At 37.8% G+C, this 27945-nt stretch overlaps 1 protein-coding gene across 1 annotated transcript; it reads left to right on the plus strand.

Moving 5' to 3' along the window:
• Window positions 1-63: 63 nt before the first annotated feature.
• Window positions 64-27945, plus strand: STIM2 (stromal interaction molecule 2; the record flags this gene model as incomplete). Its single annotated transcript, XM_082483096.1, has 12 exons — window positions 64-196; window positions 867-997; window positions 12391-12505; window positions 18310-18421; window positions 19079-19194; window positions 20514-20691; window positions 21606-21783; window positions 22388-22555; window positions 22770-22870; window positions 23122-23360; window positions 26266-26467; window positions 27278-27945. 12 exons carry the CDS (start codon window positions 64-66, stop codon window positions 27756-27758), a joined length of 2154 nt encoding a protein of 717 aa, XP_082339222.1. The 3' UTR covers window positions 27759-27945.

Here is a 27945-nt window from a genome sequence, read left to right on the forward strand (position 1 = left end):
AGCTAGCTATTAGTTAATGTCAAGTTAACTTAGTTAATGTATGTGAAAGACCAGTCTTTAACGATGGCTGATCATCATGCATTGTGGAATTTTGGAGCATTTTGCATGTGCTTTGTGGAAGGGAAAGAACAGAGATACAACCATCTGACATGGCAGAAGCAGAACCATCAGATGTGCACAAATCATGAACCTTCCAGTAATGAATGCAAATGAAAACGTACCAGTTTTGACCTGGAATCCTGTTCCACAGTGACTCTGCTCTTTTTGATCAGAGCATACAGGACTGAGATATCATGTATTATTATTATTATAAGTTGAATTTTCTTTGTGGTGGTGCTTTTTTTCTCTTGTCCTTCTTGAATATTTTGCATTTGGGAGTACTATCTACTTTGAATTTGATCTGCATCTGTTTTTGATCTGTTATCTGTTTATGAAGCTGTGACTGCAGGATACGACAATTCTTTTTCTCTTCCTCCACTGCTCTCTGTTTAGTGCAGGCTTTCAGAAAGGAGCTGGGAAAATGCAGTGACTGTATTTGCTGTTGCAGTGATATATTACTAAGGGTGGATGAAAGATAGAAGAAGAGGTGGAGAAAAAGAGTCAAGGGTTAAACTATTCCAGCTTATTCTTTGGGCTTCTTTCCTGGATAGGAAAAGAGTTGACTCCCAATTTGCCCTCCCCCTTCACTTTTTTTGGTAAGAATTATTATGTTACAGCGAAATTCAACATCTATGACCTGGTGGCTATATGCAGTGAAGTACATGTACGCATACCGAAATTTAAGCTCTTTCTCTCTCTTGCTTGTGAGCTTTATATTCTAGAGTGACAGTAGCTAATATATATTTCCCTCCCCCCCCTTACTTTAGATCCCTGCAGTTCACTCAGCCCACCATGCTTTACTGAGGAGGACCGATTCAGCCTAGAAGCTCTCCGTATGATCCATAAGCAAATGGATGACGACAAAGATGGTGGTATTGAAGTGGATGAAAGCGATGAGGTAGGACTAAAAAGCTTTCACTTGTGTATATGCGAGATCTGTCTTTTTTTCCCACCTGTTTTATATAGCTGTTCTTTGTTCCGGCACTCAAGAAGTCATTGCTGTTTTTTTTCTAATTCAGCCCTTCCCACAGCCAAATGTGGAAGGAAAGTCTAATTTCTAGAATTGTCTGAAATGCAATATTATTGTCCATTGTTCTAGCCTAAAGGAAAGTTTTATATGACTATGTATATAAAAGCTGTTATTTTTGCAATTAGTGTAAGAGGGAGACAAATGGTGTTGGTTTAGCTTGCAATGAGGCAACTAAGAGTTGACCTGATCTTCCACCTGGTATTTTAGTTTCTTTGCTGTACGGTTTTCTTGCTTAAAGCATCACTGGGCTTTCCTGTTTACCTTAGATCTGTTCCAGGCATTTCATGGTGCAAAACAGTACCTGTTACTGGCAGCAGTCTAGAAAGCTTCCTTATGTATTTTTGCTTACGTTTTACAGGCAAGTAGTAAGTACCTCCTGCTGTAGGATAATGATAGATTAAGTCCTATGAACTAAGGAAGGTTATTCAGACCTGCCTGAAGTTTTTTGTGATTGTGCTAGAATGACTTTGCTAGGCAGGCTGCTGGTGGTCCTGGCAAGGGACTTAGTCAGCTTTACCATCAGGATTCTCAAAATTGCTGGGTAGGAATGGAACTATACATGTACTTTCATTGTTCTTCCTTCTGCTCTCTGGCAGCTGTTAGGTACAGGCTTGAGAAAGCGAGGGCAGTGAAGATGTCTGCTCATCTCCTGTCCCATAAAAATTAGGGTATTGCCATGTGGTTCTGAAACCCGATCTCACTGGAGGTGAGTGGGAGAAGAATCTAGCTCTGATTCCTCTTCCCTTTTTTGTAACATCTCAGGGAAGATTGTTCTCCCTGAATGAGTTAAGTTGTGAATGATCATTGTCGAGTTTAATGTGATGCTACTTACTTTTCTGTGTGACTGTGTACGAAACGCATCAATGGCAATTGATGCTTGGTTGATAGTTTTCTGAAGGAATACAGTACAATGGAGAGTGATCCAGAATAAAATAACGTACTACTTGACTTCGGAGGAAAAAATGTTCTCTGTACCTTAGGGGAGTGTCATGGAGAGGTGGTTCAGGCACTAGAAATAGTGTAGCTCTGTTATCACAGAATGTTTGGTTATTCTCGTTAACGTTTGCGACACGCACGACCCAGTCTGCAAACTGAAATGTCAGTAAGAGTGTGAGCTCTCTGAAGAGCTTCTCAGCGTTGTGTGATTCTCTTGACTTGTGCTGTATTTGTTACACGTGAAAGTTAAAAGAAAACACTGAAATATTTATACATTGGAGACTTTTTATTAGTATTCAAAATATCTGTCCTGCTTTCCAGTGAACCATCTTTGTATCTGACCTTAAGTTTCTTCCTGTTCCAGAGGAATGTCGGGATAAATCCAAGCAACAGAAGCTACTCTTAAAACCTGCAAGTTCACCTAGTAGTTTATATGTTCTTGTTGTAGTGCTCTTACTGGATCTTTACCGTAATCTTAAAGATCTGACATTTTAACAATATAGTTATGTAGTTGCTTGATTACAGTAGGTCTGAATATATACTAAATATGTCCTAATATACACTATTTCAAAACCAGGGTGTGTTTTTCTGTCACAGTGGGTAATGATGCTTGTTTTGATTAAGAATGAGGACTGATAATTATAAAAAAAAAAAAAAAAACAAAAAACAAACAACAACAAAAAAACAAAACAAAAAAAAACACCAACCAAAACAAAACCAAAAAAAAAACCACTATTAGAAGTAAAGCCCACATGAAATACAGGGATTTTACTTAACAGCAGAGTAATGGATTTCCTGGTTCATGGTTGCATGGTTTTTGCTTGCAAGACTCCTGGACGGGCAGTATATTGAGTATGTTGATTAGATATTCATCGGCTTTTTATTTGGCAGGAAAAATGTGACAAAGTACAATTTCTTTCTGCTGTTTTACCAGCACTAAAACAGTGTTACAAATTACAAGTATGTATTTACACCAAGGAAGGAAGTTCTTGTAAATAAGTTATTTTGAGAGGGGAAGGTAACAAGAGCTAAAGATGTTGAACTATTTATTTTAACTATTTTAATTTGCTAATCCAGTTGACAACTCCCAACAGTGATTCCAGACACTTCATCTGCACACTGTTATTTTTCCTAGTGTTCCTCATGCCCTGTTTTATGTTGTAGTTTGTTTTTTCCTCTGTAAAATGAAGTTTCACATAAAATAATTCTGTAGAGAGATAATTTCTCTAGGATATAAGAAAATTTGAACTTTTATAAGAAACTTATTTCCTCAAGAATTGTTTGACACTTGAAAACCTTTTAGATCTACCTTGTGTCCACTTGAAAGAAGCTTGTATTTGACCTTGATGAAATTGATGTGGGGAAACCTGATCTAAATTTTTAGCATGGGATTTATTAGTCATGGAAACACATGTGGGATTTGTTGAAGTCTTATGAGGAAGATAGAGGGGCTTTTGTTTGAGCATGGACTGCTTATATGTTTTTTTCCTTATTCTTTGGTCTGTTACCTAGGTTGGACTAGATGGTATAACTTTATTAAGTTTTTTAAAGATGAAAAAACTTGAACTTTTAAATTCACTAGAATATACTTTTCTAATTCTAGTTATTACAAAATACTTGGAAAAAAGCTTTTGTCATAGCTACTAGTTTGATTTTTTTTTTTCCCATTCAGAATTCATGTAACTTTCTAATACTTGCCCTGAAATTTTTAATGTAGAATTACATACTTCAAAACAAGACGCATAACATAAAAAAAAAAAAAAAAAAAAAAAAAAAAAAAAAGGTTTGGGAGTATGGTACAGCAGAGAAGAGAATAAAGGAAGGATGTGGACAAGGCCTATACTTACCGTCAGGGCAGGCTAATATGAATTTGTCTGTCAAATCTAGCTCCTGCTATTATTACTTTATTATTAACATACATAAGATAGCAATTGTTTAAACTGGTTTAAAGAGGTAGGCTGTAAAAGGGTAACTGAAAGGGAGAACGTATTACTAACTGAGGTTTGTCATGTGTTGTGGGAGGTTATCTGCCTCAGGAAGCATCTGTTGCACCAAGTGTACATGATTTGTTTTAATGATGAGGATGCATGAGCAGCAAGACAGACTTATCATATGTTCACTATTTACATAGGTTTTTCCTGTTTCCGCAGAACCTCTTTATGTAGATCGTACATCAAGTCATTTCCTCAAGAAACCTCTCTGTAGAAATAGAATAAGTTGATGTTTTTGAAATATTAATATCTTACTGAGTATTTAATGTCACACAAAGCTAATGGCATGAATTCACAGCTTTGCGTGGGATCTTTGGATAGGTCACTTAATATCTTGATATTTTGTTTGAGGCTTTTTATGAGTGCGCTTGCATAATTACTTGACCAAAACCCCAAACCTAACACACAAAAATATAAAAAAAAAAAAGACAAAACACTGTGCGGAGAGGTAGAGACTGCAGTATTGAAAGCATGAAATGATCAGAGAATGGCTTCTAATGGTGTGGTCAAAGAAGTTGGAACCTCAGGGGTGGTGTGCAGAAGTGCCTGACTTAAGATATTGTCTGGAGGCAAGAATCAAAAAGAATCAAGCTTTAGTGGCCTAAAACAGGGAGGATAATTGCCTTCTAGACAGCAATTAAAGCAGAAAAAAGTAACTAGCATGATCTGATTAGGAGTAGCAATAGTAATATAACACTTTGGCTATAGTAAGTTTGATAAGAGTGGAATATTTGATAGCCCAAGCTCTTCCTTTGAAGCGACCATTTCTGAAAGGATGGGCTCTGTGAAGCTATTGTTTGAGGGCTTGAGGTCATATTTGCATCCAAGATGCAAATAATCCAAGAGAGGTGGAACAAACAATGTTTTAAGAGATTATGCTGTGTTTTTTGAGAGAAGATGAAGAGGTGGAGTCTAAAAAAGAAAAAAATTCAAAGGAAGAATCCAGAAGGAAATAAAAATGGAAAAGATACGGAGGCCAACTGTAAATAACTCAGTTAATAAATAATTTATGGAACTCGGGTGAGTTCAGAAGCATATGCATCAGTATACCCTTCCTTTAGTGCAAATTTGTGATTTAAGGTTTTATAATAAAGGAGAACCAGGTCATGCACTAATTACTTATTTTTATTATGTAATTCATTTGCCAGTCATATTCTTGGTTGTTTATGCTTCCTTTGTTTTTAGCAATTAAAACGGTACATGCATCTATACATTAAATCTTATTTTACAAGCTTGCTAAATTAAAATATTATGTGTTAGTATTACTGTTTTAGGAGAATCTGGAGAAATAAATTTTAACATGTAACTTTTCAACATGAAATTATTTTCTGAATTACTTCTGAAATAGAGCTGCCTATTCAATTTGTGTAAAGATGAGTTGGTGAAATAAGTGTGAATATCTTTGTTCTTTAATTCCTTAAGAGATATAAAAAAAACAGAATGAAACATGATTTACTAGTTTGGACCAGAGACCTATTCATTTCAATAATCTGTTCTGGACAGTAGTGAGTACTAAATACTTTGCGCAAAATTGCAACAAATTCCACTATGGGAGGTCCTGAAGAAGTAGTTGCCAAGACAGTGTGGTGCTCCCATTTTAAGTATGTATATTTTGGATAATAGGAGCATAAAGTGTGAGGTGAAAAAAACACTTTCAGAATTTAATATTAAACTCAGGATGACTCTAAGTGAATAGCCCTTCTGTATTCTTGAACAAAAGCAAATTGTTACATCTTGGAAGGAGTAAAGATTTAGCAGAAGATTTTTGGGCAAGGGAGGGAAGTACAGCTATGTATGGAACAGATGTTAACAAATAATTGATGACGTAGTTCAAAAGCTTGATCTTGCTTAGTTTAGTGCATCTTGGGACCTTGTTAAACTTCAGAAGCCTACCCAAGGTGTTATGATTTCAGCTGGGAGAAGTTCTGCTGTAGATCAAGCTCTTGCTTCATTTTGTTGTCTGCAAATATGCACTCAGCGAGATGTTAAAAGCCCTTTAAAGTTCCCTTAATATTCTGGTTTTGCCCTTATCATTTATATAATAAAGGTCCTTAAACTGGTGTTCATATTTGTATGAAGCAGTTTATAGTTCAGTGTCAGCCGGTTAGGCAAAATTCAGTGTGGTAGGGAAATACCTGCTGCAGTGGTTCAGAAACTGCAAACACTGTAATTGCTCTGCAGGACACTGGGATGGCTCCCGAGTGTGTTTTACATCTCACTGTGCGAGTACATTCTGTTACGAACATTGATCTTTCAAACGAGTATTTTGAGCTTCCTAACCAGTGTCGTAAACCTTTTTCCCCAAAGCTATTGGGTTACTTTGATTCCCTTAGTTTGTCGCAGATCTGTTAATAGAGGTTTTTTGCATTGAATTTTATCGTTCAACTACTGATGTATTTGTCCCCAGGCAGTGTCTTTTAGCCTCCAGAAGTTTTGGAAGCAACTCTGAGCATGTCTACACAGTCTGTTGTGTGGTTTTTTTTTTTTTTTTTTTTTTTCAGAGCAGGATAGGTAGGAGCCAGGTCTTATCTGAGAACATTATTGTGACTGTGTTAGTCTGTGGCTGTGCCTGTGCAAAGAGGTGGTGTAGAGAGGCGCAGCATGTGTTATCATGGGTACGGTTGCATAGAAACCTGTTCCAACGTGATTTGGATCAGACCTACCTCATGCCTTGCCTGCTTGAAGGTACTTAAGCTTAATACATAGCTGTCTGCACCTGTTTATGGAGCACTGCAGGCATTTAGTCCTGCTACAATGAAGTGCCCCCTTGGAAATTCTAACTTGGCTTTGAAGTGATTGCAAAGTTTACTTTGCAGTAGAACAGCTACAATTTTGTTTTGAGCTGCAATAATCTCCTTTTCAGTAGAATTTGTAGATTACTTAAGATATACTTGGTAACACTTTCATGGCTATACCCTATGCTTTTCTAGTAACATTTCTATTACGCTTAAATACATTTTTCTTAGAAGCCATTTCTATAGGGTACGCAGTTATGACTGCTGTCCTACTGAATCATAGTATGTCGCCCATTAAAAGCGAACTTAGTAACTTAGTCAAGTGGGACACTGCAATAGCTGCAGCCAGCCTGGTAGCAGATGGTAGGGAAGGAACTAAAAGGCTGTGTAACAGTGAGCAGCTGTATCTGAAGGTAGAATTATAGAAAAACTGAAGTTGCAAGTTTTGAAGGTTTTCTTTTGAAGGATTAAAACTGAAGGAAATAACACTGCTTAAGGGATAGATGCCCAAGGAAGACAGTAATACTTAGCCAGGAGATGTTACTAATTGCTGTTAAAGTAAACTTGTCAGTTAGAGGGTCTATTTTAAGTTGGTGAAACTGAAAATCATAAACTTGAGCCTTCACTCAGAACAAAATATAAACATAGCATATGAGTACTTCCTTCTGCAGTTACTGACTGTGGTTAATTTTACTTTTCCACTGGTGTTTGCAAAAGTATGCAATTGTTCATCTGCTCCTCAAGGAGCAAGCATCTCTTGCAACTTCCAACTTCCATAGTTTAACATATTTTAACTTTTTGTATTGTTGCATGTGGATTTAGTTTGTAAGAGCTCTCTCCATGTCCAACCCGTATTGGATTTTGGTGTGTCTTTTTCCCCTTTTGGAAGGGTCAGATTTTTTTTTCTTTTCTCGTGGTGGTTCTTGCAACAGGTTAGTTTCCAGTTATGAATTGACTGGATTTTGATGAATGTCACGGTACTAAAAGCTTTCTGAAGAGGAAGGAAGGTTGTGGCATATGCAAGTCTGTAACACTTTTCCAGGGCTCCACAAGCCATGTCCTCTCCAGGGAGGAGAAAGCTTTCTCTCCACCTATTGCTCTGCTGAACCTTGGGCTTTGGGGTGGGAATCTTTGTACAGTCACAGTTGTTATGGTATTTCTGGGATCAAACCTCCAGTTTTGAGTCTAGGTGTGGTGTTTTTTTTACTCTCTACTTTTTTTTGTTTCACAGTTTTTGGGTAACTTATCTGCTGCTTTCTTGGTTTGAACTCTGTAGTCTTAAAAACCCTTCTCCCTCTTGAGTAATTATGTTGGCTTAGATAATCCTTAGATGTTTTTTGTTAGAGCTTATTCTTTTAACCTCCCTCTTTAGAGTTATTTTTCTAACCTTTTCTTTGTATACTTAATGACCAGGGCAACAGAAGAGAGATTAGCTGCCCTGACAAGGAACAGAAAAATCATCTTTTTACCAGAGTTGTTCTGTTTTTTATGACTTTCTTCAATTTAGGACAAATTCCTTTTCTTAAAGAACTACTTCCATATTTGGCCAGTTTTGAAACAAAGATCTTTTAAACAAAAGAAAATGTTTGATGTCATGTATCTCTTCATTAGTAAGTGCATTCATTCTTTGAAATGTGACGGCATCTTTCTAGCTATGCATGCTGTAACTTTACCGTTGTGATCATGCAATGTCAGAGAACATCGCTGAGGAAGTCATCGTGGTTATTCTCACAGGATCTGGGAGAAATGTGGGTAGGATTGAACAGAAGGGGGGCTCTTTTCTATTCTTGAAGAAATTCTCACAAATGCATAATCTCTCCCTCTGAGGAATAACTGCATACTCATTACTAAATGCAAACTGCATACAAGTTTGTGGGTTGGCAATCCTTTTTGACAAAGGGACTTAGTCAAATACTCCGAACAGTCTCTCAGTATAAACCAGATCTTTTCCACTGTCGTCCTCTACTCCTGAGAAATCTTGTGCTTCAAACTTGGGTTTGTTTTCTGTATTTGAAGAGATTTGAAACCAGGCTTTTCATTTTTTCCCCTCGTTAGCATAGCCGGTTGTGTTCCAGCGCTGTGTGGAGAACGTGAATTCATACGTTAACTCTTGCTCCCTCTGCGGGCTTAATAGCAGAACGACATCAAATGCTGCAGATTTTCCATAAACTGTTGTTTGCACTGCTTATCAGGTGCCAAGCTAACCTATGTCCATCCCATGTTTAAAATCAGAATGCTTTCTTATAATATGTTATAGTGCTTTGGGGTGAGATGTAACACCTTGAAACTTTTCTGTTTATCACCTGGCATCTACCTTCTCTTCTTTATTCCTAACCCTGTCTGTAGTATTGTTAACAGCAATTCAGATTTTCCTTGACAGCACCTGTAGCTGTTCAGTTGTTCTCATCCTAAAGTATTTTTTACAATCTTTGCTGACAACTAGCAGTAAAGATAGAAACAAGTTTATTTCTTACGAATAAAACTGATCTGAGGTATGAGTTTTAGCTGAGGAGAAAGCAAAATGTGCTGAAAACTTTACATATAGCATATATTCCATTCTGTTCCTCTTCAGAAACTCGATTGACCTATGATGTTTGTTTTTAAAACAAATGTCCACACCTGATATTTGGAGTCTCCCAGGGCAGTGCATTGCCAGTCACTAGAAAGCTGAAGAACAAGTGTTAACATGTATCTTAACCACATACGAAGGGAGACAGTATTTACAGAGAGGGACCTATAATACATTTTTCCGTCTTTTTAGTCTATTTTCACAACCAAAAGGCATGTTGGGGATGGTAGTTGATAGTCTGAAGGGAAGAGGCGAGGCGGGCAAACATCAGGTTTTTTCTGCTGCTCCAGCTGTGAGAATGTACTTTAATCTGGAAAGGTTTAGAGACATCAGTGGATAAGAAGATTTTTTGTTTTCTTATTATTTAGTTCCTTTTCTTGGGTTTACCCTTTAATAAACGCGGAGTAGGAATGAATAAGATAATCCACCTTTGATTGCATGTTAGCTGTGGAAATTGCCAGCTTCATGGTTGTTGTGGCCAATTGTGCCAATTTGGTACTTGGTACACTTGAACTATGGAATAGGCAACAGGGGTTATGCAGCAGGTATTTTTATGTTTGCATGTAGTTACAGCAATCAGTCCTTTTCTGTGCTTATTGTACCTTTTTACAGTAGCTGGTCCATGGTGTTTCAGAAGTTCTGTAAGTGCTACTGTCCCAACAGGCTGCTATTTTCAATTGTTCTTATATATTTCATAAATTTCTCCTATATCAAGTGTATACGTGTGTGTATATATAGATATATGCCTTCCTTATATGCATAGGGAAGAGTAATTAAAAATGCTTGTATAATCTGTATCGGCTGAATAAAACTCTTTTAGGAATCAAAAGGCTTTAGAAAACTTACGTCTGACAACCAAAAAAGTTTTGAAGTGGTAGATAAATGAAAGAGGGTTTGCATCCAGTCTATATTTGGAACCAAAAGACATGTATGGTTTTATGATTGGATTAGGGAAGGCAAATAGTATCCCAAGTCTAGCAGTTAGAGGAGAAACTTGAATGTCTTCCCATATTTTTAGACTTCCTTACTTCCAAGTAGGAATGCTATTTCTAATAAGGGGAAATTGATAAGTGTTAGCTTTTTCTTGCATATTTCTTCTATCATACACTGTCTCTTTTTATTAAGAGTTAATATTATGATTTAACATTGACTACTTTTCAGTTTATCCTGAAAGTTTCTTGTATGATGTCATCTTGTTAGAAATGAGGCCTGTGTGGGAAGCTCTGCAAATAAATTATTACTAGGACTAAGTTTTAAGAAGTGGGGGTTGTCTTCTGTGCATCACTGGCTTGTCCTTCTTCCTTGGCTTGAAATGGTGATTACGTATGACCAGCCACATAAACTGTTTTTTGAGTTAGCTGTTCTGACAATCTATAGCGGGTTTTGTTTAAGCAGCTTATTTCTTCAGGAACTGAAGAAAGCAAGCAGTCTACTGGGGAAGATGACTTAGCTCTCATGTTAGTTTTCCGGTACTAATATTAAGGTCTCCACCCACAGAGACTGCTCATGCTGTGCTTTTAGGGACTGATAGCTATGGAAGGTTTCCACTATTAAAGAGAGGTGGTTTGCTAACCAGTATTCTGACTTTTCTAGGCCTGTGTGAAATAAAAACAGGTTTTACAGTTCCATGCTGCTGCTTCTTGTATGTATTTGGAGAACCTGTTTGTAGTGACTTGTGAAATACTGATACAACGCTTCTATATATGATGGCGATTGCAGGATCTTCCTTTTCTGTCATGTTTAGGCCAAGCATGGTATTTTGACGCAGGCTTCCTATTAATTACTGAGAGTGAAACAGCTTTGTGTAATGCTTCTGTGCTTGGAGTGTAACCACTGAGGAATGATTAGCAAGAAGAAAACTGGCCCTCAGATGACTCCTGTCTTATAATTTCACGGAATCACAGAATGGTCAGGGTTGGAAGGGACCTCTGGAGATCATCTAATCCAACCCTCCCACCAGAGCAGGGTCACCTACAGCAGGTTGCACAGGACGGCGTCCAGGTGGGTTTTGAATGTCTCCAGAGTGGGAGACTCCACAACCTCTCTGGGCAGCCTGTGCCAGTGCTCTGCCACCCTCAAAGTAAAGAAGTCCCTCCTCATATTTAGATGGAACTTCCTATGTTCAAGTTTGTGCCTGTTACCTCTTGTCCTACCACTGGGCACCACTGTAGAAAGACTGTTCCCATCCCCCTGGCACCCTCCATTTAAGTATCTGTAAGCATTTATAAGATCCCCCCTCAGTCTTCTTTTCTCTAGACTAAAAAGACCCAAGTCCCTCAGCCTTTCCTCATAGGAGAGATGTTCTAATCCCCTAATGATCTTTGTAGCCCTTTGCTGGACCCTCTCCAGCAGATCCCTGTCTTTCTTGAACTGGGGAGCCCAGAACTGGACGCAATACTCCAGATGTGGCCTCACCAGGGCAGAGTAGAGGGGGAGGATGACCTCCTTCCACCTGCTGGCCATGCTCTTCTTGATGCACCCCAGGGTGCCATTTGCCTTCTTGGCCACCAGGACACAATTTGATCAAATAAAAGTCAAATTTTTGTTATCCTGTCAGAAGACTAGTAATACTTAATCCACACCTTTCTCTCATCCCTCAAGCAGTTACATTTAACTGGTATAGCAGGATTCAACTATTACTCATCCATAAAGGACTGGCACATTTTCAAATCTTACACGGTCTTATCTTCAAGTAGGTGAAGTTAGTTAAATCTCTTCAGAAGAGAGAAGTATGCAGCATGACTTGTGTGCTGCATTCTTGTAATCACTTTAAATCTAAGGCATACTAATAATGTTGTTAAACCTAGTATACTGGCAACTGCACCTTTTGGGTTTTTTTTAGGATTTAATCGGATCCTCTAAGGGCATTTAACTTGCTTTCTGAGTCTTTAACATAGTCAACTTCCATGAATTGTGTACTGCTTGCATGGGGAAGAGGTAGTGAAGAGTCTCTTCTTCCTGATTTCATTGTTGTTTCTGTTGAGGAATTGTTACTTTGGCATTTAAGATGATGTTTTCCTTTTTCTACAGTTTCTAAGGGAAGATATGCAATACAAGGATGCCTCTAATAAACATAGTCACCTGCACAGGGAAGACAAACATATCACCATTGAGGATCTGTGGAAGCGCTGGAAAACATCTGAAGGTAGGTAAAGAAGAGTAGCTAAAAATGGTGGTGGTTACTGAAATAGAAATAATTCAACAATTTTTCCACCAGGTCTTTTAGAGTAGTAAATGGATGGCCTCTTAAAGCATCTTTATGAATCTGTTCTGGTACTGTTATTTATAGGTATATGTAAACCTGACTAAAAATTCATTCAGTCCAGCTAGTGTTACTTAACTCTTGACGTGCTGGATGTATTGTAAGTAAACTACGTTATCTTACACACTCATCAGTATGAGGTTGTAATTTATGAAGGTAACTGTTGCAAGCACTGAATTCCAGATAAGCGTGTTTTTAATTTAGTAAACCCTAAGGACTGCTGTCAAGCTGTTTTTAAACATTTATCATATATTGTAGTAAGTGGAAAGTTCAGTGTACTTCCACTTTGATGTAAATTTTATTTGGGCTACCAAGAGCTCGAATTCTTAGTTTGAAGCATTTTGGAAAATCTTTAAACTTGGGATACAGGAAAATGGACTGACAAGCCAACACCACCATGCCTCCACACTTTGATTTAAATGAATAAGTAAATTGAGCCAAATGTTCTAATATGAAAAGAGAGTACTTTATGAGCAGTACAGTGTTTATTGCCAAATATGTTCCAGGATGTAGTGATTAAAAAAGAAATTTCCAGCGGTCTGGAATGTTAGAGTTGTTAAGAGAAAAATACTTAACTTCTCCCCACCCCACCCCCCACCCCCCATTCAGAAGGTGTTGAGCTAATGGTGAGAATATAGAGATCTAAAAGTTGGTATTATTCAAACAGCTAAAATTAGGAATAAAAGAGGAATGAAACTAGGAACATGCCATTGGTTCATTCTGCTAATGTAGGAAGTGCAGTCTGAGGTAATACATTGGTTAAATGTAGTAAACATCTATGTTTTAACCAGTGATTTTTAACCTTATCTCTTCAAATACTCTGTAAATGCTTATTAGCTAAAGATATTGTTCAATGAAAATATTGCAACTAAATTATCACAGAAAATTATTTTCCTACAGTTGGTCATCTAGAATCACAGAATTTTCAGAGTTGGAAGGGACCTCTAGAGATCATCTAGTCCAACTCCCCTGCTAAAGCAGGATTGCCCAGAGCACATTACTCAGGACTGCATCCAGGCGGGTCTTGAAAATCTCCAGAGAAGGGGACTCCACAACCCCCCTGGGCAGCCTGTGCCAGTGCTCTGTCACCCTCACCGTAAAGAAGTTTTTCCGTGTATTTGAATGGAACTTCCTGTGTACTAACTTGTGCCCGTACTCTAACTTATGAGTAACTCCTAAAAAAATTTAGGCTATATTGATATCAGAAGTATCTAATTTGTCTGTCATGTACATCTTTGTTCCACTTTTCTTGAATGTAGTGAGCAGTGTGAGTAAGAGTCAAAAGGTTTTGAGAGGAATGTCTGGTCTTACTGCATCTGCTTATAGTGGTTTTACTGTACATGCTGTTGAGGAAACCAAAGTTGCACCACAGGGAGGCCCTTAGAATGAGCCTCTCAAGCAGTGTTAACAGTGGTCTGGTGACTGTTATAAGGCATGAAGCTCTCAAATAATGAACTCATTTCATTTCATATTACGTAGCATGGAAGACACTGCTTTTCCTTTCTAGATGTTTTAGGAATTTTGATTTATTTGTTTCTTATGTGCTGCTAGTTTATAGTGCCAGTTTAGTGTAATTTGACAGCATTAAACAAGAGGGTGGAAGACAGTGTAAATGACAGTATCAGTAATTTGAAACTTCGTTAAGTAGTCTGAGGTATCTGTGCGAGAACTACAAGCTCTAAATAGTGCCCTTGATAGTGCCCATTAGTGCTTATGCAGAGATGTCTTCTGGATCTATTGCTGCTTAGTTTATGCTGAGCAGAATTGCCGGTTCTTTCCAATAGAGCTTGCTTTATGTGGATGTTTGTCTTAAGTATTTGACAAATAGCTGAAAGTTGCTTTCTGTCTAAGATACTGGTGATGTGAGACAGATAAGATTTGAGGGAAGAAAGTGAAAACATTGTTTGTGGTATAGTAAATGCACCATTCCTGTTTGGTGTCTCCTTTTAGGATTAAGAAAAACAAAGGTTATTTTTAAGTAATTGCTTGAGAAGGATCTTATACAGCAAATGGAATCCTGAGGATTTGCTCCATTCAAAGCTTCAAAAATTGCCAAATAAAAAATAGCTTCAGAATATTGCTTTCTAATAATTCTGACACTGGGCAGGCTTTTGGTATCCCCACCTGGTGCAGAATCCTTAAGGCATGATCTGTACTGGTGCAAATTAACAGAATTCCAAGGCTTCTATAGGTTTTACCTGCATGGAAGGAATCATGTAGCTTAAATCAGCATCTAGCATATTGTTAATGTCTTGCCATGCATTTTCAGTGAGCCTTAGTAAAAACCAAGACTGTCACTTAATTTAAACCATTTAAATTTTTTAATCTCATAATCTAATTCTGTAGAGAACTCCATTTAGAGGCATGGCTTGGAACTAGCACAGCTGTTCAAAGCGTAGAAAACACTGTTTTCAGAAAGTCCTTTGACTGTGTGTCTGTTCTTTAAATGTAAATGCCAGTATGTGCTTGTTGTATGGTGTCTGCTTTGACTATCTCCTCTTCTAACTCAGCAGTATTTATACATCTACAGAGCCTTTCAGCTATTCTAAAGTATCAAACTTAGTAGTTACTGTTGGGATAAAATCAAAAGTGCATCTTCTGTATTTTTTATAAAAGGGCGTTGAAGAAGTGGTAGTTAGGAGTGGAGCAAAGGTGGTAGAAGAACATTTCTTTTGGTGTCTGAATACCATTCGTTGTACAATTATGTTTGAAAGTTCTGAGTCTCAAGGCTGTTTGCCTTCTATTCTGCTGTCTAAACAGAGATGTGTAGGCATTTCGTCTCAATAGTAAGGGAGTCTGTGAAATGAGGGCAGGAGCCTTCAGCTGGGTAGTTCCCCGAGGCAGGGTGCTGTGGTCTTGTCCCTTGGGACTTGATTTTGTAGCTAAGTAAAACTGTAGTGGTCGAACCTGGAGTTCATGAATGGTTTACTGTTGTCAGAATAATCTGAGTCCTACTAAAAACTAGTTTTTACAAACTGCCTTAAAGAAAAAAGGAAAAAAAAAAAAAAAAGTAGTTTTTCTTTACCATTATGGCATATTTGACCTTCAATGTATAGTGTATCTTGTAGGCTGCCCTGTAATACAAAAAAGCTTCTGCCCTGCCTTGTGCATGCATTTTTTTTCCCCTTTTAACTCTTTTTCTTTCTCTATGCAAAGTAGAAAGTGGCCTAAAGTTTGGTACCTTATTTATTAGGGGGTAAAAGATAAAATAATGGCTTTATGTTTGTATGTGTGATCGCCTGTTGTGTCCTGAGGTAATGTTGCACTAGTGTTCGCACAGCAGCAACTAGGCCTAAACTGCATACCGCAAAGGTGCTATGGTTGCCTTGCACTTCCTTAATCGTTTTCTGTCTCGGGTTTTAAATAGCCAGAGATTGGAAACGCACGCAAGCAGGGCTTGGCTAAGGCTGAGTTACGTAGGGCTGCGTGCTCTTCCAGGCAGGACCAGGACCGTGTTGCAGCCCGGCCCTCCTGCGTGGGAGGAAACAAGTCTTGAAATGTTAAACTGTTGAAAAGATAGTCTTCTCTTTTTTGCTTTTTTGTGCTATTTAAAAACCTACTGGTGGCAGCGTCTTTCATGCTGGTGTTGCTGCTGAAGGTCCTGCTAAAACAAAACTAACTTTTGAATCCTTGTGTGTGCTTGATACGGAACAATCTTGTGTTTTTCTATGTTGCCTGGTCAGCCTGTTCTCAACTTTAAGCCTAGTGTATGGCTGTCATTCACTCCTTGCCATGAAGTACTCTTACGGAATGTAATTTGATTTCTGTAAGGAGTAGGAGGCCCTACTTATTTAAAATTGTACTTTTTTTATTATTCAGTAGTAAATTTACTTAAATTTTGACAGAGAGACTACAAAATATTTTCAACAGAAGTGAAACTTCTCGATATTCTTTTCTTTTTTTTTTTTTTTTCTCTTCCTCAATTTATAAACTTTGTGGCTTCCAAAATGGCATGTTCTGTACTGTCAATGATAAAGCCTATAGTGCGCAGTAGCTATTTTAGGTGATTTTTTTTTTTTTCCTATGTCACATCAAAACAATGCTTTTGCTTTGGATCAGTTTATGAACATATTTCCAGAATACAGTTAAGGTGATATTTTTCTGGATGATCGTACCACCCTTTTGAGATGCTTAGAATGACTTGTAAATCTGATGGTTTATTATTCACAAATCAGTTAAGAATGTCTGAAAAGTGAAAATGATCTGTTTACGAATACAGCCAAGACATTTTGCATAAAAGCTTAGAGTAGTATGGCAAAACTGAGTATGTTGCAAGATCAATACCTGGAAAACAGTTTGTGACTCAAACGCAGAGGAAGAAATGGGACAGCCTCCTGGGAAGGAGGCATAGCCATTCATAAGGGTAGAATACAAGTGGTTTATACTGTGAGTTTAGTTTTTAAGGTGTAAGGGGGTCTGTGAAATGTGTTTTCTCTCTGGGTATCTTCAGTGCTGAAAATCTGAAATGTTTAAGCTTATTTTAAGCTATGCTAGTATAGACAAGAGACCTAGAAGTCCTTGTTTCAGTTTTAGTGCGAACTGAAATAAGAATTTGAACTCATAAAAATTTCTGTTGCCTGCAGCTGGCTTGTCAGGCTTTCAGCATTTCTTTCTAAAGGATCATTGTCAAAATTCTCCACTGAGAATATGTCCCTGTGATAAAGTTTCTAAAGAAGTCTCTGCCTAGCATTGTCACATGCAAGTAGTTTTAGATAGAGAATTTTTTTTTTTTTTTAAAGTTCAGGCAAAGATATGCCTGTCCTGAAGGAGGCTGTCACTTTATTTCTTTCATGTGCGGACAAACTTTTCCAGGCTTCATAAATGGAGAGAACAATTCCCCTTCAACTTTGTCAGTGTGAAGCTGTAAGCTATAGCAGCTGACCTGCAAAGGCCAGAAATGTGATTTTTTTTTTTTTTTTTTTTTAAATTATTTTTTTGGTAAAATCTATGGGTAATCCCTTACTTTCTTAGAGCATCTGTAGCTATGAAAAGTTATGTAGACTGTTGCTGTTATACAGGAAAATTGTTAATTATTGTCTACATATTTAAATTCTTTTTCTTAGTGGGAATATTATTACGTGTAATATAGCTGCTTTGGGCATATTTGAGAGAGATTTAATTGTTTTCCTGTTAAATTTTTTCTGTCTTTCAGTATTTTCTTTCAATCTCCTCTCTTCTGCTTTGCTCCCATTTTCTGGTTGGTTAGGCATGAGCCTCTGAAGATTCTTGTGAAAACAAGTTCTTAAGCCATCATCATGAGAAGGATCTTGGTACATTGCCTTAAATGGCTACAGCACCTGCTGACATGTGTTTAGTTCTGCAAGGGTAGCAAGGACAAAAGGATTGAGGCTGAGATCAGTTTAAGTAGATAAAAGTCACAAGATGCTGTCCTGATTTAAACGAAAGCAAAACACTAAATTAGTCTGTGGAATTTTTAATAAAGAAGTGTTTCTGTTGGTTCCATGCTTGTTTGTTTATAGTTTGCCTAAGCTCCTTCTGAAAAGCATGTAATGAAAAAGGCAAAATGCCAGAAACACCTTGGTGAATGTTAATGCTAATTTTTCTGCAATTATATTTGGCTAAATGCTCTTGCTCACTGTAACCTGCTTTCCTACTGCTTGTCTTCTGTGTCTTGCTATTGTTTTTTTAAAAAATTAAAGGTAATTAAATTGACTTTTTCCTTCCAGTTCATAACTGGACTCAGGAGGACACTCTTCAGTGGCTGTCAGAATTTGTTGAACTACCCCAATATGAAAAGAATTTTAGAGACAGCAATGTCAATGGAACAACACTTCCCAGGTGAAGGTTTCTTCTGGATTAGCTTCAAATAATTCTCTGCAGGTTGCTGCTTTAGTCTGTATGTGGGAACAACTATGTGAACCTGAAGTCGAACAAGATATGGTCAAATGCAAGAAAAGAGAAGCGTTCCTGCAGTTTTTAAAAGCTAGCTCCACTTTTTTTTACCCAAAATATTTCAAAATATAAATGCTTCTTGCCATTCCTTTTGTCTTAGTTTTTTTTTCTAGCTGTTAAAGCTTCTATCCATGTAATTCTATATGGTAGTGAACTTTCTTTTGAACAACTTCCAATCTATTGTATGAGTATAGATCAAAAACTGCCTGCAGAACCCCTTTTCTTGAGCATAACTACTAAATTTGAGTATTGCATGTATTTCAGAGTTGGTGTCGCAAATCTACAAATATACCATTACCTTTAACTATGCCAAATGGATTTATTTTATGATTGTTCCAGAAAGAAAAGAACAGGGACATGGTTTGATGTACTTCCTTTGCCACGTGCTGATATGCTTTTTTTAATAGCACTGTATTATATCTCTCACTCTAATTGTGTGACTGTAATCTATATAACTGTGGGAAATGCTAATGTGTTTCCCTCCATGGACTGGTTTTGAATACAGCTTGTGAAATAGATAACGTTTTGTTTTCTTGTTAACAGGATAGCAGTAAATGAACATGCCTTCATGATCTCTCATTTGAAAATTATTGACCGGAGCCATAGACAAAAGCTTCAGCTTAAAGCCTTGGATGTTGTTTTGTTTGGACCACTCACACGTTAGTAACTTTTTGAAGTTTTTCCTTATCTCTTACTTGTAAGAATTCAACAGAAAATACTTTCAGTGACACCTGATATTGTAGGTAGGACAGCTTATCTGTTTTGTGGATGTACTAATGGATTGCTTGGCATGTGTTGTGGAACTGGGCAATGAATTAAAAAAGGTTATCAAGATGCTGGAATCAGGACAAAGTTCTACTTCTGTGTGTAAGATTACCTAGAAATTATAGCGTACCCCATTTGACAGATTGATGTTGGCTTTTGTGTCACAACAATTGTCCTCTAAGGGTTTTTGACTATAACTAATGTTATATTCAATTCCCAATTAGCTTGGATGGTGTAAGCTGGGCTGCTGAAATGAGAGGGGATGACCTTCCCCAAGGAAGAAAAAAAAGGAGATGGTGGTGCAAATCAAGTATCGGTGTCTTTTGTGCAGATTTGGATTTAAGTGCAGTTAAATTTAATGCGGCAGTTCCACATTGGACCCATTTTAGCATGTGCAGACATTTCCTTATCACATCACCAGTGGTCTGCGTGCTTGCCTGGACACAGTTACAGATCTGCTGTGCATGTTGAGTATTGCTGAACTAGGAGTGCTTGGTGGTCAGTTTGGAGAGTAGTGAATGACTTTGCAAAAGTCAGGCCAGATCTGAGCTGGCCTGACTGAACTGAGTTAGCCTGACAGATCTGAGCTGAAGATTTTTAGAGAAAAAAATATACTTTGTGCTTGCATTACACCTTTAATGCTAGCAGAAACTGGCTTTTAAAAGTTTGTCTTACAAAGGTGCAAGTGACTATAAAAGTTGTACTAACAAGTGTATGTGAATTTTGAATATGATGCTTTAACAATCCAGGTTTTGCTATTAGCTATTTACCCTTTTAAAGTCTATTTTATTTTGTACAAGTGCACTTTTAACTCAGCATAGGGTGTTCCAGAGGGCTCAGACTGGGGAGAACTTACTAAAACAACTAAAGTTCCTACTGGTCTGATAGTGTAATTGGGGAAACTCTCAACTAATTTAAATAAAGATATAGACCATGTACTGTGAAAGCTTCGTAAGCTTTCCTCAATCTAATGTATGTTTTAGTATAGATTAAGTAGATTGTGTTAGGGCAGAGTTGCTTATGTTGTATCGAAAATGCTCTGGAATCCATTTGAAAGATTGAGGGGTAGTTGTTGGAGATGGTTTGAGATAAACGAGCTGGAATTCTGTTCAGTGTCAGGTTCTGTCACTTTTTAGTCTCGGTGGGGGAGGAAGTCCATCATATGTTTTCTGTATCTATGAACTAGTTAATGATCATGTTATTCTCTGCACAGGTCCCCCTCACAACTGGATGAAGGATTTTATATTAACAGTTTCTATAGTTATTGGTTTTGGAGGCTGCTGGTTTGCATATACACAGAACAGAACCTCAAGAGAACATATCACAAAAATGATGAAGGACTTAGAAAGTCTCCAAACAGCAGAGCAAAGTCTTCTTGACTTGCAGGAAAGGTACAAAAATTAAAACAAGTTAATGTTTAGTTGTCCTTTTGTTTTGAGATTAAATACAAATCCTTTACAGTCGTAAATTATTTGCATTAAGCAAGCTGCCTTTGGATTTTCTTTGTCTTAATTTTGCGTGGAAATTGTTATTTCGGTGAGGATGATTTTTTGGATAGAAATTTCTCCTGGATATTAGCAGGCAATATGAACCTGGGGAGGAAGGTAGAGAATAGAGGTTCATTCAGTCTTTGACCTACAGATTTAAAGTATGTACTGTTATTTTCGTATAATTACAGTTTATTTTGGATACTTGCATACATGGAAATGAGAACATTTCTCCTGTTTTTAAGCTCGTAAGATTGAAACAGACCTGGACTGATTACTTTCTATTGCTTATTTAGCAGTGTGAGAGATGATAGTCTTCTCTCGTGTACCTGTAACTCAATTGTCTATAAAGACTTGTATTTTTACCTTGTATCTTTAATGAAGGTTCACCTAAAAATTTGCATGTTTTGTCTGAGGGTGGACATCCCATTGTGTAGTGTAATGGCTGCTGATTCATGAAGCTTGCACAGTCTTTATTATCACAGAATGGTTGAGGTTGGAAGGGACTTCTGGAGGTCATCTTGTCCAGCCCCACCTGCTCAAGCAGGATCATCTAGAACAGGTTGCCCAGGACCATGTCCAGGCAGCTTCTGAATATGTCGAAGGATGGAGATTCTACCACCTCTCTGGGCAACCTGTGCCAGTGCTCAGTCACCCTCATGGTGAAAAAGTGTTTCCTGATGTTCAGATGGATCCTCTTGTGTTTTGGTTTGTGCCCATTGCCTCTTGCCCTGTTGCTGGGCACGTTTTCTCCTGATGGCTGCAACTTTTAACAAATATGCTGTGTACTTTCTCATATTTCTTGTTCAATTGTGAAGGCTTGAGAAGGCACAAGAAGAGAATAGAAATGTTGCTGTGGAAAAGCAAAATCTGGAGCGCAAAATGATGGATGAGATCAATGATGCAAAACGGGAAGCTCATCGCCTAAGGGAGCTGAGGGAGGGAGCTGAATGTGAGCTCAGCAGACTCAAATATGCAGAGGAAGAGCTAGTACAGGTATCTGCAAACTGTTTATAATTTTAGCATTGACTTTAAATTAGTCCTGGTTTTATTAGGTCCTTAGGAGTGTTTAAAGCAGCATTTCTCTAATGCTGGATTTGAATGGAAAAATTCTAAGAATGCTTAATGATTGTCTGTCAGTCATGCTATTATCTAGTGAAATAATCCTGAAACTGTAAAAAGACACACTTTGTATATTAGCTTATCATAATATTGTTGGATTCATGGAACAAAAAATATACAAAAGCTTTTTTCTGTCTTATCAGATGAGAGATAGTAGCTTTGTCTCGCTCTTCTGAGTAGCAATAGCTTGGGTTTATTGTACTAAATAAAAATGCTGTCTTACGAAAATAATTAAGCTTCAAGTTAAGGACTATATATTATAGGAAAAAATAACTGAGTATAATATAGTATATGGAAATTCATATGCTGTATTTCAGAAATGTCTGATCTGCCTTCCTGACAGCAATTGGCACACACCAAAGCTCTGTAAAGCCTTAGTATGTTGCTGTGGGGTATAAAGGTGCTTGTATTTCACTTTCTTCTGCTGTCAGTTCTAATGATACTCTTGGTGACACTTTTATTTCTTTTTGATTGCTAGGTTCGCATGGCTTTAAAAAAGGCTGAGAAGGAGTTTGAGTTGAGAAGTAATTGGTCTGTTCCTGAAGCTTTGCAGAAGTGGCTTCAGTTAACACATGAAGTTGAAGTACAATATTACAATATCAAAAGACAGCATGCAGAAATGCAATTAGCAATTGCCAAAGATGAGGTACTGACTCTTACTCTTCAGCTACTTAAAGACTCTTCTGATCTGTTGCCGGATATATGAAATAGTAAATACAAATTATCCAGATAAGCATTTGGAAATTTTTTCTCCTCTGAGTTATTGTTTGCTACCTGTCAATATAGCTAATGTTTTGTCATCTGTGTATATAAGTATATAACTGCTTGTTTTCTGCATTTACTTTTATCTTTCTTTTTAGGCAGAAAAGATCAAAAAGAAGAGAAGCACTGTATTTGGAACATTACATGTTGCACACAGCTCCTCCCTGGATGAAGTGGACCATAAAATCCTTGAAGCAAAGTAAGAGTATTGCCAGGATGCATATTCTTTTGTGATTATTTATTCCTTGAACAGTGGAATTTTTTGAGAGCTATGGAATTTAGTGTCTTAGTGGTTTTGCACTTTTAAGTAAAACCATTTTAAAGATATTAAAGAGCATACATTTGGACGGTCCTAATGGATCTTCTGATATGGTAGAATGACTGCACTTCTGTTACTTTGCTTTATCATTAGGAACAGCGTATGTAATTTTAATGTGTGCTTTTCTTCAGGAAAGCACTCTCTGAGTTGACGACATGTTTGCGAGAGCGTCTTTATCGATGGCAACAGATTGAGAAGATTTGTGGTTTTCAAATAGCGCACAATTCTGGGCTACCAAGCTTGACCTCCTCTCTCTACTCTGATCACAGCTGGGTAGTTATGCCTCGAGTTTCCATTCCTCCTTACCCAATTGCAGGGGGAGTTGATGACTTAGATGAAGATACTCCTCCAATAGTTTCACAGTTTCATGGTAAGTGGTGAGCTCAGTAAAAAGAAGGGGTTGTGGTGGCATGGGATTTTAAAGTCAGGTGGGAGAAGAGTGCTGAAATCAAACAGGATTGGATCAAAGTCAAAAGGACCAAAATTCTTATCTAGCATTTCAGATGCATCTTTCGGGACTTGCATAAACTGAAAACCGGGTTTTGCAGTAAAGGTAACATGAAGAAAAAGCCTTTTCAGTGGAAGAGTGGGGAGCAAATCCGGCTAAGGTTTTTGAAAGGCTGTTTGTCATGCTTGGATTGTCACCCTGGACAAAAAAATTATAAGGAGTAATGCTGAATTTCTGGTAGCGTGTTTATTCTTTCAAATGGAAGGGATGGAGTTAGTCCAGGGTTCCTTGAGCTACTAGGAAGATCGCACCCTTTGAAAGGCTGCATGCTACATCAATTTTAGAGCATTTTTTAGTGGCTGGAACAAAATCCTGTTGTTGTCCGAGGGAAGCTTTCAGGCAGAATGTTTGTGTTTTGGATACAGCGGGTTGTTTGAGTGTGAGGCAGAGAGGCCAAGTGCTGAAGGGAGGGAGGGAAATCCAGCTTTGGTTAAACTATGATAAAAGATATACACTGGGGATTCAGACCACCCTCGTATCTTGAGTCATTGCGTCAGTACAAGAGTCTGTTTCATGGAAGTTGTGATTAACTGGACTCTAGAGGCAAATCAAAAAGATGAGCTCCCATGTAGGTATTCAAACAAGGAATATCAAGCTGAGGAATGAGTAGGGAAGAAAACTTTTTCATATGTGCATGTTTTTCTTCCAGGGCTGGGGTTCTCAGATGAAATTAGAACTGTATTTTAAAATGGCATAAGGAGAATGGTTGCCACTTTGCTGGCTGCATTTAGTGTGCCATGGGCACACGTTTTTCTTTTGAATGTACCAACCTTTTTTCTGCAGGCTACATTGAAAAGTTCATTAATCCCCTTGCAACACTACCTGCTGCAAGTTCTGATCATTTTAAAGAATACTGTCTCTTTAGTCATCTTTACTGTGGCGGCTTTGATTTAAACCTTAGCAACAAATTTCTTGGATGGCCTAGTAAAATATGGATGCCTAGAGCTAAACTTCCAAGTCAGTATAGAGAAACCTGTGGTCTGATTTCAAAATTAAGAGCTCCCTTTATTAGCTCGACCTTCTAGATGGTCTAAAATGACAAAACACTTAGATATGTATATGAGACTTCAGACTTGCAATTTTTTTTTTTGGCACTCTTCTCACTCAGGTCTTGTGTAGAAGTGAAGCTAGAGAGCAAAGTGCAGCTGGTTCAGAGGAACTATGATTAGAGGAGAACTGTACAGTTTATAAGAGCATGCTTAGTTGAAACTTAACTGTATGCTTTTGCAATTACTCCTTGATTTATTGAGTTTCATTTGTACTAGAAAGTTCTAGATGGTAAATTGTCATAGCTGAATCCTTCATAATCCTGTGTATATACACCTACAAGCAACCAAAATTCTTGTAACTTCTCTCAAAATTCACTGATGGTGCAATCTTGTTCTTTTTTACACCAGTGAGTAGGAGTGGCATCTGATGGTACCTAGATGCATAGTACAAATTTCCTAAAGGGATTCTTATTCTCCTATCTCAGTTCACATTTGCTTTATTGGAATATTTTTGTAATGACAGAAGGTTATTTTTGAGCTGCCAACACTTGCTTTTTAGGTCAGTAGGGAGTTCATCAAAAGTAAAATCAAAAGTTTGAGTTACATGACAACTGTTATGTTGGGACTTGTAAACCTTTCTCTTCTGCTCAGCCCGTCAGGAAACAAAGTCTTAAGTGTTGGTGAAGGTGCAGCTACTTGCTGTTGTGTGAAAGTTGTGATTTCCCACAGTAAAAGCACAATGACAACTCAACCTTTTCTGAGATTCCAGGAAGTGAAACTGTAATTTACCTGATGCTAAACTGACATCTCAAAAAGTAAAATGCATTTTGTCAGGCTAGACATCCGTGTTTACAAAATAATTGATTTTTTTTTTTTTTTTTAGTGCATTGTGTTTGGTAAGCATTTTTAACATCAGTAAGGGTATGGTCTGTCTTACCTAAACAGTGATGCGTTTTGTGGGACAGTTTGTGGTGGGGTGTGAGAAATCCGGAGGCTCACAACAGCTAGCCTGAAAAATTTTCTGTAGACTTATTTCCATGGAAGTATTGCTGCTTAATCATCTCTTGAGGGAGGAATTGGATTAGGAACATCTTAGTTTGTCACTTCCTGTTAGATACTTTCCTGATCAACTCTTGTGTTGCTGTCTCCACCCATTATTAGTATTTTTGTTTCCAGAAATTCATAGTTAGCCTGGCAAAAGAAAGTGTTATCAAATAGGAAATTCTTTAGCTCAAAATGAGGTGGAATTATATATATTTTTTTATCATGTTTTATAAGTGAAATTTGTCTTCCATATATAACGTAGCTTTCAACTAATGTAGTGTATTTCAGTTGGCTCTTTGGTTAGGTATACCTACACTGCAAAACTTTTACATATTCTTTTAAGCTCCAAATCACCACAGAAGTAAAATCCAAGATACTGTATAATGTGCTAATCTCAGCACTTCATTTTTAGTATATAAAGGGTCGGGAGTTTCAGTTGGATCTATTTCTTTGCTCTCAAGAGAGCATAGTGAACCAGAGCTTTGGTGCACATGGTCAGAATAATATTTGGCAGGCACAAAACTGCTGCAGTTGCATCTTGGTTAGCTGTTTCATCTAACTGTACAATGTATAAGGTAATGCCAATCTGCCTTTCCTCTAAAAAGCTGAGCAATGTCAAAGTTGTTTAAGAATCGCTGTGGCTGAAGCAGATACCTGTTATTTAGTCTTCAGAGTAGATACTGTTAACACCAATGTCACTTGGAGGGTTTTGGTTTGCTTTTTCTTTGCCTCAGGGTCCATTGTAAAACCTCCCAGCACACTGGCAAGAAGCAGTAGCTTGTGTCGATCAAGACGCAATGTTGTGCCATCATCTCCACAGTCTCAGCACGCTTTGCACTCCCCTGACCCTGACATCCTTTCTGTGTCGAGCTGCCCAGCTCTTTATCGAACTGAAGAGGAGGAGGAAGCCATTTACTTCTCTGCTGATAAACAATGGTACGGAGATTAGCAAACAGCACTCGGAACTCTAATAGGATTACTTGAGGCTAACAGTTTAGAATTAGAGGTTGAACCAAGCCAAAAGTTAACGTAATCTGTAGGATAATATAAATTAATATAGTCCACATGGAACAGAGAGAGTTCTTGTCTGGTATGTGTATGTAAATAGCTAGCATGTCATATACAGTTAAGTAATGTTACAATCCAGGGTGCACTGAACTAACCCTGATTCTCCATTACAATATGTTACTGGCTTTTACATCTGAAACTAGGATCAAAAGCAGTGTCAGCTACTGGGCGAAGAGAAGATGGATGGTAACACAATTCTTACAGCATGTTGAGCGTGTACCTACTCTTGTTACATGGCCTCATAGGAAAAGGTTAAATTCCTTTTGGAAGGAGCAAATGAGCTTGTTGAAAGGTAGGGACACTTGTCCTGAAGAAACTTTTTGTGTATGATAGGCTTAAATCTCCTTCTTTCATTTCATAACTTTTCTGACTTCACGTACCAGAAAGCTAGTTTTTGTTCTTTGAAGTGAGATACAAATGACTGATTCTGGGCAAATGCTGCTGCCCACAAAAACAGGATTGTGCAAATTAATTATCTTAAGTTTAGATAATAAAATGATGTAATGCAAGTTGTAAGTTAAAATGTCTAACTTAATGCTTCTTGTTAATTAACTACTAAGGAAAAGTGTGGGTGGTGCTTTTAGACTAATGTTATTGATTCTAAATTAATTTCCTTTTTCACTGCATGGAGGAAATAGTAGTTTCATTATGTTTTCTCCTCTCTTTGCTGTGACTCAGGGAAGTACAGGAAACAGGTTCGGAATGTGACTCCTTAAATTCATCCACTGGAAGGAAGCAGTCTCCTCCAGCAAGTCTTGAGATGTACCAGACACTTTCTCCTCAGAAAGTATCTCCGGAAGAATTCTCACTGGAGGAATCATCTACAGGAGACTCCTCTTCCCTAACTGCAGATATTTCTAGGGGCTCTCCTGACTGTGTAGGCATGGCAGAAACTAAGAGCATGATCTTTAGTCCTGCAAGCAAAGTTTATAATGGAATCCTGGAGAAGTCCTGCAGCATGAACCAGCTTTCAACTGGGATCCCAGTCCCTAAGCCTCGGCACACCTCGTGTTCTTCAGCTGGCAGTGATAGTAAACCCAGCCATGAAGCTGCTCCTGTCCCTAGGATAAGTAGCATCCCACAGGACCTGTACCAAAATGGTGAAAAAAACAAAAAGCCATCGAAAATAAAAAGCCTCTTTAAGAAGAAGAGTAAGTGAGGTGGGCAGAAGAAACCTATGGTAACATTATAAGAACTCTATTTTTTAAATCTTTAGGAATGTAATTCCATTTGAGTATTCCAGAATGGATGCCCTAATGGAATGCTCTGTAGGTCAACTATATTTAACTGACTGTACTGTCAAAGGTTGTGCCAGCTGTCAATGAGAAATCATTAAAAAGTTCAGA

The sequence above is a fragment of the Vanellus vanellus genome, assembly GCF_965231255.1.
Source record: "Vanellus vanellus genome assembly, chromosome: 4".
NCBI lineage: Eukaryota > Metazoa > Chordata > Aves > Charadriiformes > Charadriidae > Vanellus > Vanellus vanellus.